General features: G+C 42.5%; 1 protein-coding gene across 1 annotated transcript in view; it reads left to right on the top strand.

The window, feature by feature from the left end:
- Nucleotides 1-17,166, top strand: part of RGS11 (regulator of G protein signaling 11) — a 172,079-nt gene that overhangs the window by 118,641 nt on the left and 36,272 nt on the right. Inside the window, exons 8-15 of the mRNA XM_088448150.1 lie at nucleotides 1,030-1,111; nucleotides 3,579-3,647; nucleotides 5,087-5,116; nucleotides 6,374-6,435; nucleotides 8,988-9,101; nucleotides 10,927-11,042; nucleotides 12,469-12,556; nucleotides 13,523-13,661. Of these exons, the coding sequence (XP_088304276.1) occupies nucleotides 1,030-1,111; nucleotides 3,579-3,647; nucleotides 5,087-5,116; nucleotides 6,374-6,435; nucleotides 8,988-9,101; nucleotides 10,927-11,042; nucleotides 12,469-12,556; nucleotides 13,523-13,661 (700 nt within the window). The remainder of the gene's footprint in view (nucleotides 1-1,029; nucleotides 1,112-3,578; nucleotides 3,648-5,086; nucleotides 5,117-6,373; nucleotides 6,436-8,987; nucleotides 9,102-10,926; nucleotides 11,043-12,468; nucleotides 12,557-13,522; nucleotides 13,662-17,166) is intronic.

Here is a 17,166-nt window from a genome sequence, read left to right on the forward strand (position 1 = left end):
CAGTGGTCCCATAACAATATTCTGGATCGACATGGGATTACCATATCCAAAGTAATACATACAATATTTAGCAAAATTATATTGATATTTATAAATACCAATATTTGCTACTGCGAATGCACAGTGGCAGTCTACAGCAGGCGCAGGGCCTGAGATAGATAGAGCTGAGATGGGAACAATATATCATAGCGGGGATAGTCTGCATGATATATTTCATGAGCGGCTGCAACTATAACATCATGCCGATACATCAGAAATATCAAACCGATCCCTATTTTGAGGCACTGTATACATTTCCCCACCCTTACCACTTCCCTCATAAAGAGGGCCTGGGCGGTGCTTGATTACATGATTAGTTGCAACTTGTGTCGTCACGTAACTGCTGCGCGATGCGTGAATTGCAGCACTGTGCTGTGGAAGGAGGATGGCATGACCATGATGGTGCAAATTGCGTTGCCACCAGCCCTGTGCTTGTCCCTTGGACCTCCCCTCTATGATCTCCCGGAACTGAGATTTAAAATATTGGCACGTATGGCACACACACAATATCAGTCCTATTTGTCATGATTATTGGCGATCGCACTCGTTTTGTGTCCATCGTAAGAAGAAATGCCCATACATTATTTGTAGTACTGATTTTGCTCTGATCAATGGAGTTGTTCTTGTGTAAAGAGGTTTAAATGTTCTGGTCATAGATCACATGGTGTCAAACGCAGAAACCCCCACGGGTGAGGAACTGTATGGGACACGTTTACCTACTAATATGTTTATTATTAACAAACTCAGGGCCTGATTCATTATGGAACGCTATTGCTAAAGCGTCTGCGTGAGGAGCCGATGGTACTTGATGATAACGGTAGTGGGAGGCAGTGGGCTTCTCTATGCTGGCATTGCGATGGCATTGCGATTGTAATCATTAGCATATTTTCGCAGCAGACCTGCGTGCGTTTATGGAGCTGCGATCCATGATGAATCAGGACCTCGGCTTGTACCGTTGGCCTAACCTCTGTGGTATATTTTTACAAATAGGGCCGCGAAGCAACGCCGGAAAGGAGACCGCATTGTGATTGAATGTCAAGAGCAGGCTTACTGGCTCGTCAGCAAGCCATCGGTGAGTTGGTTTTAATGAATACCTAGACAGGCAGCTGAGTAAGATCCCTCTAATCCTTAATGACACTGGCTGTATTTCTGTGATTCCCATTAGAGGGGAGGCAGATGCACTACACCGTCACTGTTACAGAGGGCCTGCATCAGAGGCGGAAGGTTTTAGAACGTCTGGCGCTTGCACCCAATGTTTTAAATCTGCGCATGGATCGCGATGGTTACTGTCGGAGGACGCATATCGGAATTGCACTTAGGCATCCCTGGGTGGTGGCTGGGGGGTAGCTTTCGTCAGTAGGCGTGTCAGGGACTGCGTTGAAATACGCAGTTACGCTGGCGGGCATTTGCCGTCGGACATACTGAGAAACCATAGGGTTACTCTAATGTCCGCCACTGCACTGCTTTCACCACTGAATCAGGCCCAGAGCCAATCTGAGCGCAGGGAAGGGCATTATATAACTACAATCCGAACTCTTCAGAGTCACCGGCACTGAAATTATTCATTAATGACTGGTGCAAGGTAGAAAAGAGAGACCTGCTAATCAACTATATAAAATGATGACTTGCACTGGGATTCAATTGGCTGATCTGCAATGTTGGTGAAAATAAACTATTAGTATATCATTTTATAATACTGAATTACATTTACAAATAATTCATGATCTACATCTTGTTCAGACTGTGGTTTGTGATTCCTTATATCTCACAGAACCTGGTACCTCGTACATTATTTCAGGGTTCAAAAACTGCAGAGACGTCTATTTTCTTCTTAAATTTTTTTTATTTTATTTAAAATAGGTCAGAATACAGTATATAAACAAACACGCACGTTCAAGTTCTGGAACAAACTGGTGGATCCTGAGTCATTGCCAAACCATGCCACATCTGTCCCGCTCAGGAGGCTATCATGTACTGTTGTTTTTTTTTTGCTCCCACGCTTGTCTTTAGTCTGAGGGCTGGTTTTACAGGCTGCACTATTTGCATTTCTGATCTAGGAAACCCAGAGAGATCAAACGCTGCACACGGGGGTCATTTAAAAATCAATGCCAGCACTTTCATGTGACCTTCAGTCGACTTTGATGTCCTGTTGAAGCTCGTTTGCATCAGTCAGAGCTCATATTTAGCAGAATTATATTTATTAAAGCACAAGGTTTCTGTGAGCAGTATATAATTAGATGTGTATAATTTGGTTTCCGTGGTGCTCTAGCATGCTGCTAGAATTCTTTTTATTACACTAAATTTAGTCTCTTTCTTTGGCACGTGTTCAACCATAATTTCATTTTGCAATCTACTCTTCGCAGAATGGATTTAAGACTTTGTCATGTGTCTGGGTGTCTAGATAGAAATGTTATTTTTCACAGGTTAAGACTATGACACTTTCTTCTGCAGCGTACAGCTTTGATAGCATAGAGTAATCATCAAAAATAGAGCATTTATTAAGTATGAATTCATTATTATTATTTAACTTCACAAAATTCATGTTATAATTTAGTTGGGTAAAATTGGTGTTGAATACAATAGTGCATCCTATTTCGATTTACTGTGGTTGACATTGATGTCTCACAGCATTGGAGCTATGGGTTAGAATCCAATCAGGAACTTATATGTGTGTAGTTTGCATGTTCTCCTCAAGTTTACTTATTTAATTAAAATCTAAACCAACCCCTTAAGGTGCCTGCACACATGGCGATTTTTTACACGATTTGCCCGATTTCGACGAATCGTGATGACAAATCGTGTAAAATATGCCCAAATCGTGAGTTTCTACTCACAATCACGATGCCGATGCGCGTCCCCGCTCGTCGTACATCGCATCTTCAGATCTGCCGTGCTGTAGGGCAGATTTGCTAATCTGGGACACAAAGCACTGGATGCACGATAGATCTTAAGTCAGATTGGACATTTTTTACTCCAAATCGTAACCACGACTTTGGGATTCTGAGTCTTCCCTTGTAATTTTTTGCTTTATTGGATGGTTGAAAATTTATTTTGTGCCGATATTTTATTTATTTATTTTTAATACTGGGTATGACTACCATTATTATTGTGCTCATATGACAATGGCTGTATAATATATATATATATATATATATATATATATATAATTTTTATTTTTTTTATTATTATTTTTTTTTTATGTATTATGTTTGATTTTTTTTGGGGGGGGGTTTATTAGGGGGTGGGGGGATTTTATTTCTTGATTTGCTTTACCCTTTGATATGGAAAAAGTTTCATAAATAAAATCAATTTACAAAAACCTGTTAATGCCTTTGCGATAATGAGGAGTAAATGTTTCGCAGTGGGTGCCCGGTAAAATGAGTTTTATAATGGACTTGGAGTTGGGTGAAATTCTGATGGCATTAGAGACTTTCTTAGGGGAAATCTGGATTAGAAGCAAGAGGGATGGAAAAGGGAAGAAATTGTTCCTCTGTTCTGTAAAATGCATCAAAGATAAGAATAATCCATATATATTACAGACAGGGTGCTTAAATGTGATGGAATGTGGGCCAGAAAGAGGGAACTGTTACACAGGAAGAATGCAGCTTGTAAGTATAGTTATTTAACTTTATTTCTTATCTGTAATTTGTATTATATTATACAACATATAGGGTCAGAAAGCTGATAATCAGCAATATGCTTAAAGAGAGGGAAAACAAATGCTTTAGCTCATAGGAGTGGATTATACATGGTTACATCTGTATTTTTTTTTTAATATATTTTTATTGGATTTTTCATAAACATATACCAAGAGGTCAGACATAAAATATCAAATCAGCAATGTCCAGATAAGACATAATGCAACAATGAGAAATTATAGCAGTAATAGAATTAAATTGACTACAAATCTCTGGACCAGCCGAAGCTAGTAAAAAAGATTTCTCGTATTATCTCTAGATAACAACATTGAAACCCAACCAATAAAGCAATATAATGAGATCTCTATGAAAACCCCTCAACATATAATGGAACACACATAGGGTCTCATTCAGACCCGCTCGCAAGCGCCGATGCGCTCGCAAGCGTGTCGATGTAGAGTCCCTGTGCACGCGCAGCGGCCGCACTGCACGTGCGCAAGCCCCAGAGCGAGAGAGAAACTCTCTCGCTCCGGGGCTTACTGCAAAAGGGGCGGCTGTCGATGGTGATCGATAGCTCGCACCATTTTGTAGGCGGGGCGGGGGGGGTGGCTTGCCAAACGGAGGCGTTCCCGACGGAATGCCTGCCGTTTGGGGGCGGCCCCACTGACATCACTCGTGGTGTCAGTGGGGAGCTTCCGGCTCTAAGAGAGCCGAAAGCTCACTGGGGCTTGCGGTAGACAAGACCCCACCACAAGGGTCTCGTCGCAAGCCCCGATGGTCGCGATGGTCTTTACCATCGCGACGATCAACCTGGCCGCTCGCTAGGTCACCCACAGCCTAGCGAGAGGCCAGGAGGCCGGATCGAAAAATTGATGCGGCCGCCCTCATTCAGAGCGAGCGCTCGCATTTTGCGAGCACCTCTGAATGAGGTCCATAGTCATACAAAAGGGTATTAGTAGTACAAAAAGGGAAACACAATGGGAAGGGAGGGTAATAGGAAAGAAAGTGGTAAACAAAAAATCAAATATTTGAACCACTCAAGTCAACAAGAACTGTTGTTAAATCTGTAATATTTAATTATCTTAACATGTAATACCTACAGTGTAATCCTTTATGTTGCATGCCTAAATATTTTTGTTTGATTTTGTCTGTTTTTCATATTAAGTATTATCAAATAAATTTTAAATTATGAGTATGCATTATTATTATTATAATTGTGATGACAATATTGTATTCTTGTTTAATAACAGTCATGACATGTGGGTATCAGATTAATCTATAACAGGCATTACGAGAAACATTGTACATTGAATAGAAAAGCGACAATGAATTGGGTTAGAAATTTAGTATTGCAATCTTTAATTGAGCATCTTTGTGGGAGCTGTGACATTTAAAATTATGTTTTGCAGGGAAAGAACGCAGATTATTACAAAAGAGAAGTAAGTATGATTAGATTATCTGACACTTGTTATATCTTCTTGTAGAGCTGCTGTGTTTTCTTGTATAACTTCTACAGCATAGGAAGAATAGAGGTTTGGAGGACAGAAAATATTTGACAGAGGGCCAGAGCCAGATTAACAATGGGGCGGATTGAGCTACAGCTCCAGGCCTCCACATAAAAATAGACCCATCATCATGATAGTATGACGATGGTCAGCCACCAGCTGGCCACACGAAGGTTAATAATAAAGCAAGATTTATACTTTTAGATATTAGGGAGACACTGGAGCTGATTGCGTAAAGCTGTACATACCCACAAGGCACTGGCCAAACACACACATCATTGGTCACACCTCATCTGCTTCTCATAATAGGCCCTTTAAAATGTTCAGCCCCAGGCCCAAGTGGCCCTAAATCCTGTCTTGCAGAGGGCCTGTTTCAGAGATGGACAGAGGTACAGTAATGGCAGCAACTTATGCCGCAACCGCTACTGCAAATTTTTGCAAATGTCACAGCAGATGGGTTTCTTACTATGGGGCCTATTTAATAAGCAGTGTTAGGAGACAGAGTGAAAAGTGATTAGGTGCCAGCCAATCAGCTCCTAACTGCCATCTCACAGACTGCGTTTGAAAAATAACAGTTGGGAACTGATTGGCTGGCACCAGCTACAGTGGAACTACACATCCCAGCATGCACTGCCACAGTTTTGCTGTTAGCTCATGCTAAAACTGCAGGGCATGCTGGGATATGTAGTCCCACAGCAGCTGGATGGCCATAAGTTTGACAACCCTGATCTAATGGTGCATACACACGGTCAGATTTTTCCTTCAGATATGAACGATAACGATATAAAAATCGTTCAGTCGTTCATATCTGAAGGAAAATCGTTCATATCTGACATGCCTGAACGATGGACGATCAACGATGCGCGTTCCCGTTTGTCAGATAACGATATCTGACATCTGATGGGTTTGCAGTCAGACTTGGACGATTCCATTCATTTTAATGCAGTCAAAAATCGTTCAATCGTTCAAATCGTTCAAATCGTTCAAAACTTTGGTAAAATCGTTCAAATCGTTTAATCGTTCAATCGTTCATCTGACAAATCTGACAAGTCTGACAAATCTGACCGTGTGTACGCTCCATTAGCCATGCGGACAAGTAAATGACATGTGTGTGTGTTGTTATGAAAATAAAAGTCTTAACACAATTATACAATCATTTTGCCTATATTTTTTTTTTCATTTTGATATTAGCTGGACTATCTAAATAAAGCCATGGCGTGGACAAGAGTGAAATCCTCTATCTGCCTGGAGGGGTGAGCTGCCTGGGATCTTTTTGGGGAATCCTCTGTTTATTTAGCTTCAAATTATCATTGCATTGTGCCAGAGAAGCAAAGCAAACACCACGGAACTGCCCGCCTGGTTCAAAGTGAAGCTCACATTGCTAACGCCCTGCATTACTTGTCTGCATATTATTACTGTCATGTACTGTCATGCTTTCAGTGAGATCTTACCATTATACATGCTTGTCTGGTGCACAAAAAATAATTAAATTGAAAAAAAGTTTGTTTAAAACTGGTAAAGGAGCGATAATACATTTGTATCACTAAGTGCGGACAGAGCCATTATAAGGACAATCACGCTCGCTGTATTAAATGCTTCAAATGTAGATCATTATGTGGGGCTGGTTCTGATTGTCACACGCAAAATGGCTGTACTTCCGGTCAGCTGCGGGAGCCAAATTTATTACCTTATATTAATGCGAAATTCTGTAGGGCTAATGCAGGGTCAGTGCGTCTGCAAGCGGAAACCCGCGCCATCTATTCATTTTACTCCATCCGTCGCAGCCGTTATCATTAGCAGCGGCACTTGCATCCACCCCATGCTGTGTACAAGAGATTCATCAGAGACAGGCTGCCCTTCCCCATATGCAGAATAGCACTGAAGGTGCATACACATTACACACACATATCGTTTATCGTTCAGTCGTTGAAAATATAGTTCACTTTCTAAGTTAAAACGATGAACGTTCATGTGCGTTCACGTTTGTAGTTTGAAGTTCAGTCAGACTGACCAACTCAACGATTTTCATTAAGGGAATATGCAAAAATCGTAAGTAGTTCAAAAAAATTGTTCATAAAATCGTTCATAAAATCGTTGGTAACAAAATCGTTGTGTGTGTATGCAGCTTGAGTATTAGCTACATGCCAACGACACGCCCATGACACTCTCACATTACAGGGGCAGTTCCGTGTGCTTGCATTGTTGCCGCCCAGTTGACGCCCTCGAAACGCCCAATTTAAGTTCCTTACAACTCAGAAATCCGCCCGACTCAGAACTAGACCAATGGAAAGATTTTTTTGTTTCGAAGATCTTTAAATTGAAATGAATAATGTTGTGTACAAACTTATTTACCTTAAAGGACAGACAGCAATCGAGACTTCTGGTTAAACAAACTGCTGACCTTATTAACCGAGAGTGTTTCTACTGTACCGTCATGTGAGCGTAGCAAGCAGGGGAAATAAGAGACCCTAGCTCTGGAAGCCAAACAAACTATACTTCACACTAAGGGCCGTATTTAATTAGCGGTGAAAACTGACGTTTTTTGCCAAAAAACCTGCAATATTTTCACCAAAAAACAGCCGAAAGCGCAATTGGCGAAAAAAAACTGGAGAAAAGTTTTCTCCATCCCAGATCAGGCGAAAAAATATGCAAAATCCCTATTTTTGGATAAAAATGTGGGGATTTCTTTCAGAACCCTTTGGACAACCCACCTAATGATAAATTACCCCCAAAAAATTTAGTAAGTTGCGCACTTTTGCAAAAAACGACCACGCAATTTTGGTTGAAAAAAAAAAAAAACATTGAAAATGATAGGAAGCAATTTTTTTCCCTGGAAATTACTGTTCTACATAAATTGGGGATACGTTAAAATGGGTGCAAGTATATTTTCTTGTCATAAAAACGCAATTAAAAAAATTGTAAAAAACAGCCCACTGCGACCGTGTACTGCCCCCGAAAAATCAGACCCAATACATTAAAACCATTTTCAACGTTTTTCTTTACCCAAAATTAGCGCGGTCGTTTTCCACCAAAGTGCGCAACTTACGATTTTTTTGGGGGGTCATTTATCATTAGGGGGGGTGTCCAAAGGGTTCTGAAATAAATCCCCACATTTTTAGCCAAAAATAGGGAATTTGCATATTTTTTCGCCTGGTCTGGGATGGAGAAAACTTTTCTCCAGTTTTTTTTCGCCCATTGCGTTTTAGGCAGTTTTTTGGCAAAAATATCGACCTTTTTTTTTTTTGGCGAAAAACGGCGGTTTTCGCCTATGGCAAAAAAAACCACCCATTTTTGCCGCTAATTGAATACGGCCCTAAGAATATTTACTTAAGTGCGGGTTTGGTTGCTATGGGCAACATCCCTACAGTAAACATGCCCTAAGTCTCTTGTGTGCGGGCACAATTGGGCACATACCTGAGAGGTCACCTATAAAATCTGTGCTTTTCAGCTTCAGGCAAAGAGAAATATTTTTGTGAGGGACCTTTTACCCACTAGGGACACCTCCCCCACTGTCCCTGACCGTGACCTGAGAGACTAAAATCAGGAACTCAGCGATACCCTCCCCAGAATAGCACATGGAAATCCAGAGGTCTGGGTGGAAAGAGTGAAATTTGTTATATTGACACAATTTCTGGAATTATTAGCATGGTAGCAAATGCTACACTACAGTGGAATCAAATAATCTAATATAAATGCTCTGCAGAATGTCAGATATCCCTAAAATAGCTCTTATAACTTCTCAGAACTTACTAAATATCCTGTACACAGCGGGTTCAGTTATTTTTTTTTTACATTTATTTTGTAGATTCCTTAAATTCAGCGAGCAGTATCTTCCCCATGACCCCATCATGTCCGGCTGTCTGCCCAGTAACCCCTGGATCACTGATGATATCATGTACTGGTCAACAAACGCACCAATGTAAGTATAAACTATGAACAATTGAGCTACTAATATATACTGTACATATATATATATATATATATATATATATATTTATAATGTCCTATTTTTACTAAGGACCAGGTTCAAATCGATCAGAGAGGCAAGCTGAGTGAAATGTGTTCCCCTGTTTTACAACAGACACGATGACATACATATATATATATATATGGGCACAACGCAATTTTATTATACGAGAATACAGTTGACACATAACAACTGTACGTCTAGTACATTTGCGACACAGTAACCATTTCTTTAAACAACTAGTTTCGGCAAAGATACTACACTGCTGGTAATATCATACACCATGCAGCGTTACAGAAAAAGTAGGGATTTGCATACACTTTTGCGGCCTTAGCTTTATCAAACACAGTCCAGCATTAGAGAGAAAATAGGGATTAGCATATGCTTTCGTGGTTTTAAGCAAACACTGGGCCTGATTCAGAGCCGGACGCTATTTGCGGACGGTCGTTCTGAAAAAAGGGGCCGGATATTTAAATTAAGCGCTAGCTCTTTGCGGTCTGTTGACGCCTCTATGTCTGAGCGAGCAAACGAAACATGTGCTCGCTATTTTGTAAAGACGCCCCTTGGCCGCTCGCATCATACGTCATCTCCGCTATTTATTTGATTAATCGAGTACATCGAAAGGTGTATGAACTGCTCGCTATTCTTGTGGTAGCATTTTCCTACCGCAATCATGCGAGCAGCTCAGGCTAAAAGACAACCAAGTGATGTGGTCGATGACGCTGCTTTGTTAATTATGCACACCCTTAAAATGCCCGTTTTGACCTTTAAACACGCCTGCGTTCGGATCTCCACTCCCCGTTTTCAAGCACCTTCCCCTGTTACCACCCACAAACGCCTCATCCTGTCACTCAAATTAGCAGGCATTCGCTATTTTGTGAGCACACGATTTCCGACCGCACTGACTGGTTGGCGCATGCGCATTACAACCCATACGCATGCGCAGATGTGCGAACATCGCTCGGAGCGAACGAGCGGCCGCTTACGAACGGCTCTGAATCAGGTCCACAGTCCATCATTAGAGAGAAAATAGCAATAACAGTTTCAGGGTTCTATTTACTAAAAGCAGTGTTAGGAGACAGTGAAAAGTGATAAGAAAGTGATAAGGTGCCAGCCAATCAGCTCCCAACTGTAATTTTCCAAACACAGCCTGTGAGATGACAGTTAGGAGCTGATTGGCTGGCACCTTATCACTTTCTTATCACTTTTCACTGTCTCCTAACACTGCTTAGTAACTAGACCCCTCAGACTCATTTAGCCTAAGCATTGACTTAAAATCAACACAATGCAAATTAGCATTTTAGGCAAGCACATAGAAACACACCTCTAAGCACTAGAAGACCATCAATAGCATTGAGCACAGCATACGTTTCCTAAGCTATTAATTTTAAGCAATAGGAGCACCAACAGCAGATGACATAACATATATTTATGAACATAAAATGCAGCTTTTGATCGATCTTATCCAAGTTGAAAAACGGGACAAATCGGGACCAAATCGAATCTTAGTAAATTTGCCCCTAATTGCTCAGCCATGGACCTTTGGAATCATTGTCTACCAATCATTGGCTGACTCCATGCTACTTGTGCTTCTCGGTAGATGGTCACAAGAGGCTTTTGCAAGCAAATAAAAACAAAAAGACGTCAAATAAAACTAGAATTAAAAATAATGAATACAAAATAAAATAGAAATGAATGTCTGCAAATTGTTTCTACATTATGTGAATATTTTACACACATTAATGATTGACTTCTGACATGTTGCTCTTCCCACTAGGGTTCCGCTGCCCACTAAAGTCAGGGTGGAGCGATGGACCTTTAATTTTATGGAGCTGCTGAATGACCAGCGAGGCCGGAAGGAGTTTTTGCAGTTCTTGGAGAAGGAATTTAGTGGTGAGTGTCAGTAAACTGCAAACCTTTAACAGTCTGCTATAAATGATTTCCAAGTGTGTTCCAGATTCTGAATGGAGCTATTCTTACATTACAATTTACTTTCAAGCAATGAAGCTCCTTGTTTTGTGTCTCAGTGCCATAGGATTTATTGTGTCCCCCTGCAAACTACCAACACTGCTTCTTTATGTGCCCCACTTTGTCTGCTAAGCACGTTTCAAGGTGCACGGTCACATCACAGTTTTTTGAACACCCCGATAAAGATAATCCTAGATATACGGGCAATTGGAAGGTGCAAAATGCACTATAGAGAGAAGACCTGATATTAAGGACCTCAGATGTGCTGGAGAATTTAAGTCATTTTGCTGGGAGAAATAACTCTGTGCTGACCCAAAACAAGGGAACACCCCTCCAAATATGTGGTCTTCACCTCTTTATCTCACTAAAACAAATCCATCCCATGAAATTAAAGGGTCTATTTACTAAGCAGTGTTAGGAGACAGAGTGAAAAGTGATAAGAAAGTGATAAGGTGCCAGCCAAATCAGCTCCCAACTGCCATCTCACAGGCTGTGTATGAAAAATGGCAGTTGGGAGCTGATTGGCTGGCACCTTATCACTTTCTTTTCACTTTTCACTCTCCTAATACTGCTTAGTAAATAGACCCCTAAATCTTGTCTGTGCATTTCGGTGTAAAACTAAGTGAACTTTGTGCCTAATCAGTACGTAGCAAGTATCGCCCTTGAGGAAAACTTTTGCGCCACCATCTGAGTCTGCAAATGCATGTAACTGCACATAAATAGGGGTACGATGATGCAAAACACCATTTGCCATGAGGTTAAACACTTCTTGTGGCTGCAGCTGCATAAACTTTTGGGAAGCTCAAGCACCCACAGCACCAGCTTCCTTAGTTTGCTCCCGGCACCAACTTGACAGGATCCTCAAATCACTGCTCTTGCTCATATGCAAATGATCTGATTGGCTACAAGTTACATCCCCACCCATTTTTTCACCTGCATGTTTGTGCCCATATTTGAAGCATGCAACAGGTATCTGACCAGGGGCGGCTCCAGAGGTGGAGCTGCAGCACAGTTCAAAATTCAAATAGGGGAGCCTCACCAACTGGCAGTGAGTCCTGGCTGGCGATGTTTGGCAGCAATTGGGAGGGCTGTTGGTGTGACTCCCCTATTTTAATTTTGGACTGCGCTGCAGCCCCACCTCTGAAGCCGCCCCTGTATCTGACCCTAGCCAACAACATCTGAAAATGAACTTTGTGTACAACTGTACAACCTCTGATAAAGGCACTAAAATGATGTAAGCTATAGTTTCCATTTAGCAAGATACTATAGAAAGTAATTGGCTAGATGGTTTTCATTGTACGCTTTGTCGACGCTGCACCTGTGCTTGTTAATTTGTTGTTTGTTTTCCCAGCTGAAAATCTGTGCTTCTGGGAGGCATGTGAGGGGTTACGGTACGGGGAGCAGTCAAAAGTGGCATCGACTCTGCAGTCTGTGTATGAGTAAGTAGCGTGGGTTTTATTTTCACCTCTCTCTTTGTCTAAAACAATTCCAGATGTCCTCTATTAATTGAATATGCAAATAAACTATTTGGCTGTTCAGTGCCCAGATTTGGGCAGGAAACAGAGTGTAAGATTTCTGGAGGTTTTCTGAGCAGTAACTTGTGAACAATGCGTAGCTCAGATTTGTACATTATGTATTCAGCAAGAAGGGCTATACGAAACAGGCTTTAAGTAATTAGCCCATATAATGGTATGCAGTCGGGAAGCCGGCGGACCTAATCCCGACAGCCGGCTTCCCGACTGCTTAATCCCGGCGAGGGTTAAATGACAAGCATCTAAATCTAGACGCCTGTCATTTTACCGATGCCGGGAGACCAGCGCCCAACATCCCGATCGAAGGGACGCCGGGCACCAAGCGCGGATAGCCACGGGGGGGTGGGTTAGGTTTACTGTTCCCGGGGGGAGACTTAGGGTTAGGCACCCCCCCCCCGGGAGGTTAGGTTTAGGCTAGGGGAAGGGGGGTTAGCCATAGGCACCCCCGGGGGGGACTTAGGGTTAGGCACCCCACCAGGGACTTAGGTTTAGGCTAGGGGAAGGGGAGGTTAGCGTTAGGCACCCCCGGGGGGGACTTAGGGTTAGGCACCCCACCAGGGGACTTAGGTTTCGGCGGCGGGGAAGGGGGGGGTTAGCGTTAGGCAATTAGAGGGGGGATTAAGGTTAGGCACTGGGGGGGAAGATTAGGGTTAGGCACCCCTAAGAGAGGGTTAGGGTTAGGGGGTAGAATTAGGTTAGACAATACTTACCTTGGACGATCGAGAATTCCTCCTCTGCAGGGATGCCGCTGTCGGGATTCCAACCGCCGGGCATGGGTCTGGCGGCAAATCGTACCGATTCCCATATAATAGCTGTTTAAAAATGCTTTGAGTTTTACCTTTTTACCCCATGTTACTTTCCGTCCTCTTATAGGCAGTTTTTGGCCCCTGGAGCAACTCGTTGGGTAAACATTGACAGCAAGACAATGGAGAAGACATTAGAAGGTATAAAGAATCCTCATCGTTTTGTGTTAGATGCTGCCCAAATGCATATCTACATGTTGATGAAAAAGGTGGGTCCTCACAAGGCACTAGCGCTGTTACCTTACACAGAGTTGGGATTTTCAGCATCAGCACCTACAGTATACTTACCTACTCTCCTGGAATGTCTGGGAGACTCACGACTTGGGGAGTTCTCCTGGACTCCCAGGAGATTTGGCCTCCTTCACAGATCCCGCCCACTTCCCTATGCCTTGAATATGTGATTTTCTGCGAAACGCGACAATATAGCCCGTCCCTCTGTTATATGATGACATGTGATATTGCCAATTGGGCCTCCCCCCTAACTTATGCCAGAGGGCAGATGGACAAATTTAGCAAGTACGACCAACTCTTAGATTACACCTTCAGAAAGAAGGAACATTGATATCTGAACATATATATAATTGAATAATACATTGAAGAGGTGGCTATTTTGTGTACGCAGTCTGTCAATTTAATAGCAAGCGGTGACATCACTGAGACAGTTTCTTTGATGTCACTGATTCCTAGCAAATTGATAAGATGTGATGTCATGGTGTCCTAGAGAATTGATTGGCTTAATTGTCAATGATGTCACTAGTTCCTGGTGAACGGAGAGGCTGCATTGTCACTGCAGTCACTGATTCCTAGAGAATGGACAGGGTACATTGTCAGTGAAATAACTAGTTATAAGTGAATTGATAGGCTGGTTGGCAGTAGGAGAGGAATGTATGTGATATAGCTAAATTTGAGGCTTAACTCCATATGCGCTTGGCCCACAAATACTCAGAAGATGCTCTCCTGAGAATAGTGCAGGGGCCTCGGTAGGATAGACTGATATTACGGAGCCCCCTCTACTGCAAGGCAGTAGTTCCTCCAGCAATTGTCAGTGTTGTCCCTAGTTCCATCTCACAAAATGGCTGCCTCCACAGTGTGAGGAGACAGGTACAAGGTAACTGAGTAACAGAACACCATATTAACTGTGATGTGCTCACGTAAACATGTCCTTAGACAAGTATAACTATAGTAAACCTTGTTTAAATGATCCTTTATTGCCATACAAATGTCCAGAAAATAATATGGGGATAAGTTCCCAATATTACCTGCCACACAACTAACGATAATGTAAAATAAAATATTGTCCATTGGCTTCAATAGAACAGCGCCTGTATCGGTCAGATTATCATGCAAAATTGTAGAATAATTGCTTCACTTCATCAACTGTTAATGTATGTGCAAAGCCTCACACATAGCAAGAAATGCGCTTGCTTTGCTTGGAAAATAATAATCTACAAATCTTAAAGAATAGCTTTCCCCTATGGAAGCCTATGACCCCACAGTCACTGATGGAACTACTAATGGATGTACCTTGGAGAGACATAGGGGGGAGATGTACTAAGCTCTGGAAAGTGATAAATTGGAGAGTGATAACCAGCCACTCAGCTCCTGTCAGCTTACAGGCTGTGTTTGAAAAATGACCATTAGGAGCTGATTGGTGGTTAGTTTATCACTCTCCAATTTATCACTTACTTAGTACATCTGCCCCATAATGTGGACAGAGATTATGGATTCTATGTACTAAAGCCGCGTACACACTAGACAATAAATTGAACTATGACGATATCGTTATTGTTCCTCGCGTTCACTATCGTCCAGTGTGTATGCAAGATATCGTTAACGATGCGCGCTCCCGTGGATCGGTAACAATGTCTTTCATCGCCCATACTTGCAGGGCAACCTGACGATATCATCAGGCTCTGCAAGTTCGGGGAGGAGGGAAGGTGCGACATTGAGCCCAGCAGTGCATGGGAAACACTTAATGATATCGCTCATGGAGCATATCGTTAAGTCTGTATGAGCCTTTAGCCTTGGAGAGGGATGAAGTGGAGGAGGATAAAGTACCAACCAATCAGCTCCTAACTGTCCTTTACAGGTCGTGTTTGAAAAATGACACTTAGGAGCTGATTGATTGGTACTTTATCTCTGTCCACTTTACCTCTCTCTAAGGCAAAGTATATGGACCCCTAAGTCACCAGGTAACATTCACATGGCTGAACAGGAAGACCTATATTTACTACCATGCAGGTTTTTAGAAGTTGAGATGTTGCCCATAGCAACCAATTAGATTCTAGCTGTTATCTTCTAGAAGGTGCTAGATAGATGTTAAGTAGAAGCTGATTGGTCTCTATGGGCAACATTCCTCTTCTAAAAACCCGCACTTTAGTAAATATACCCCGAAGTGTCCGCCAATTGGGTCATTGAGTCATTATTTAAATCAGGTGCTGTGTTTAGTTCAGACTACCGCTTGAATCTTATGTAGGCTCCTCACCTGTTTGTGCAGGGATTAGAAGATTAGAGTTCCTGCTTTATTTCCAACTGTAATTGTCAGGTTCTTCTTCATGGAATGAGGTAGTGGATAACTGTCTTTAAAGTGTAGGTAATTCAGATAAATCATAAGGATTCGTCATCCTATATCTTGGAAAGTATTCCTAAAGGTGTTTTCCACTTAAGCACCATCATCATCTTGTACACAGTGGGTCTGATTCAGACCTGCTCACGAGCGCTGTGCGCTCGCAAGCGGGTCGATGGTGGGGCACTGCGCACACATGGTATGCACAATGCGGGTGCACGAGCCCTGGAGCGAGTGAGAAATTCACTCGCTCCGGGGCTCGCTACAAACGGGGCGGCTGTCAATGTTGATCAACAGCTCACCCCGTTTTCTAGGCGGGTAGGGGGAGTGGCTGGTCAAACGGAGGCGTTCCTGAAGGAACGCCTGCCATTTGTGGGCGGCCCTACTGACATCACTCGTGATGTCAGTAGTGAGCTTCCTGCTCTATTAGAGCAGGAAGCTCACTGGGGCTTGTGGGAACGAGACCCTACCACAAGGGTCTCATCGCAAGCCTGATGGTCGCGATGGTCGTGACCATTGCGACCATCACCTGGCCGCTCGCGAAAGCTGTGGGTGGTCACCCACAGCTTAGCGAGCAGCCAGGAGGCCGGGTAAAAAAAAAAAAAGCGGCCGCTCTGATTCAGAGCGAGCGCTCGCTTTTTGCGAGCGCCTCTGAATCAGGCCCAGTGTCCTGCAAACCCATTGCTATCTCTGTCTGTCTAACAGGCTTCTGTGCTTTTCAATAATTTTTTATACCATCACTAATCAGTTACCAGTTGATAATTATTCCTCTCCTTCGGTACAACACAAAGATGCTCTATGAACACAGCAGTATGAAACAGAGCGAGAACAGCAGCACTGTGTTGTATCCCAGGACAATGAATTGAAACAACTCAAGCTGGCCATCCACTATACAATTTTCTGTCAGATATCTGTCCAATCTGGCTGTTTGGAATGAAAACCTGGTAATGTATGGGAGGAAATGACAATCGTCCATTTGCTCACAAACACTGGAAAGTAGCCAAAAATGGTCGTTCAGACAAATTGGTTAAAAAACACACAAATGTAACCAATTTGAACAATTTTTTTGTCCTTTTTTCAGTGTTTAAAACCATATGATCGACTGTCATTTGCTCCCATACATTACCAGGTTTTCATTCCAACCAGCC

This window comes from Taudactylus pleione, unplaced genomic scaffold (assembly GCF_031769625.1).
Source record: "Taudactylus pleione unplaced genomic scaffold, aTauple2 ptg000451l, whole genome shotgun sequence".
NCBI classification, from domain to species: Eukaryota; Metazoa; Chordata; class Amphibia; order Anura; family Myobatrachidae; genus Taudactylus; species Taudactylus pleione.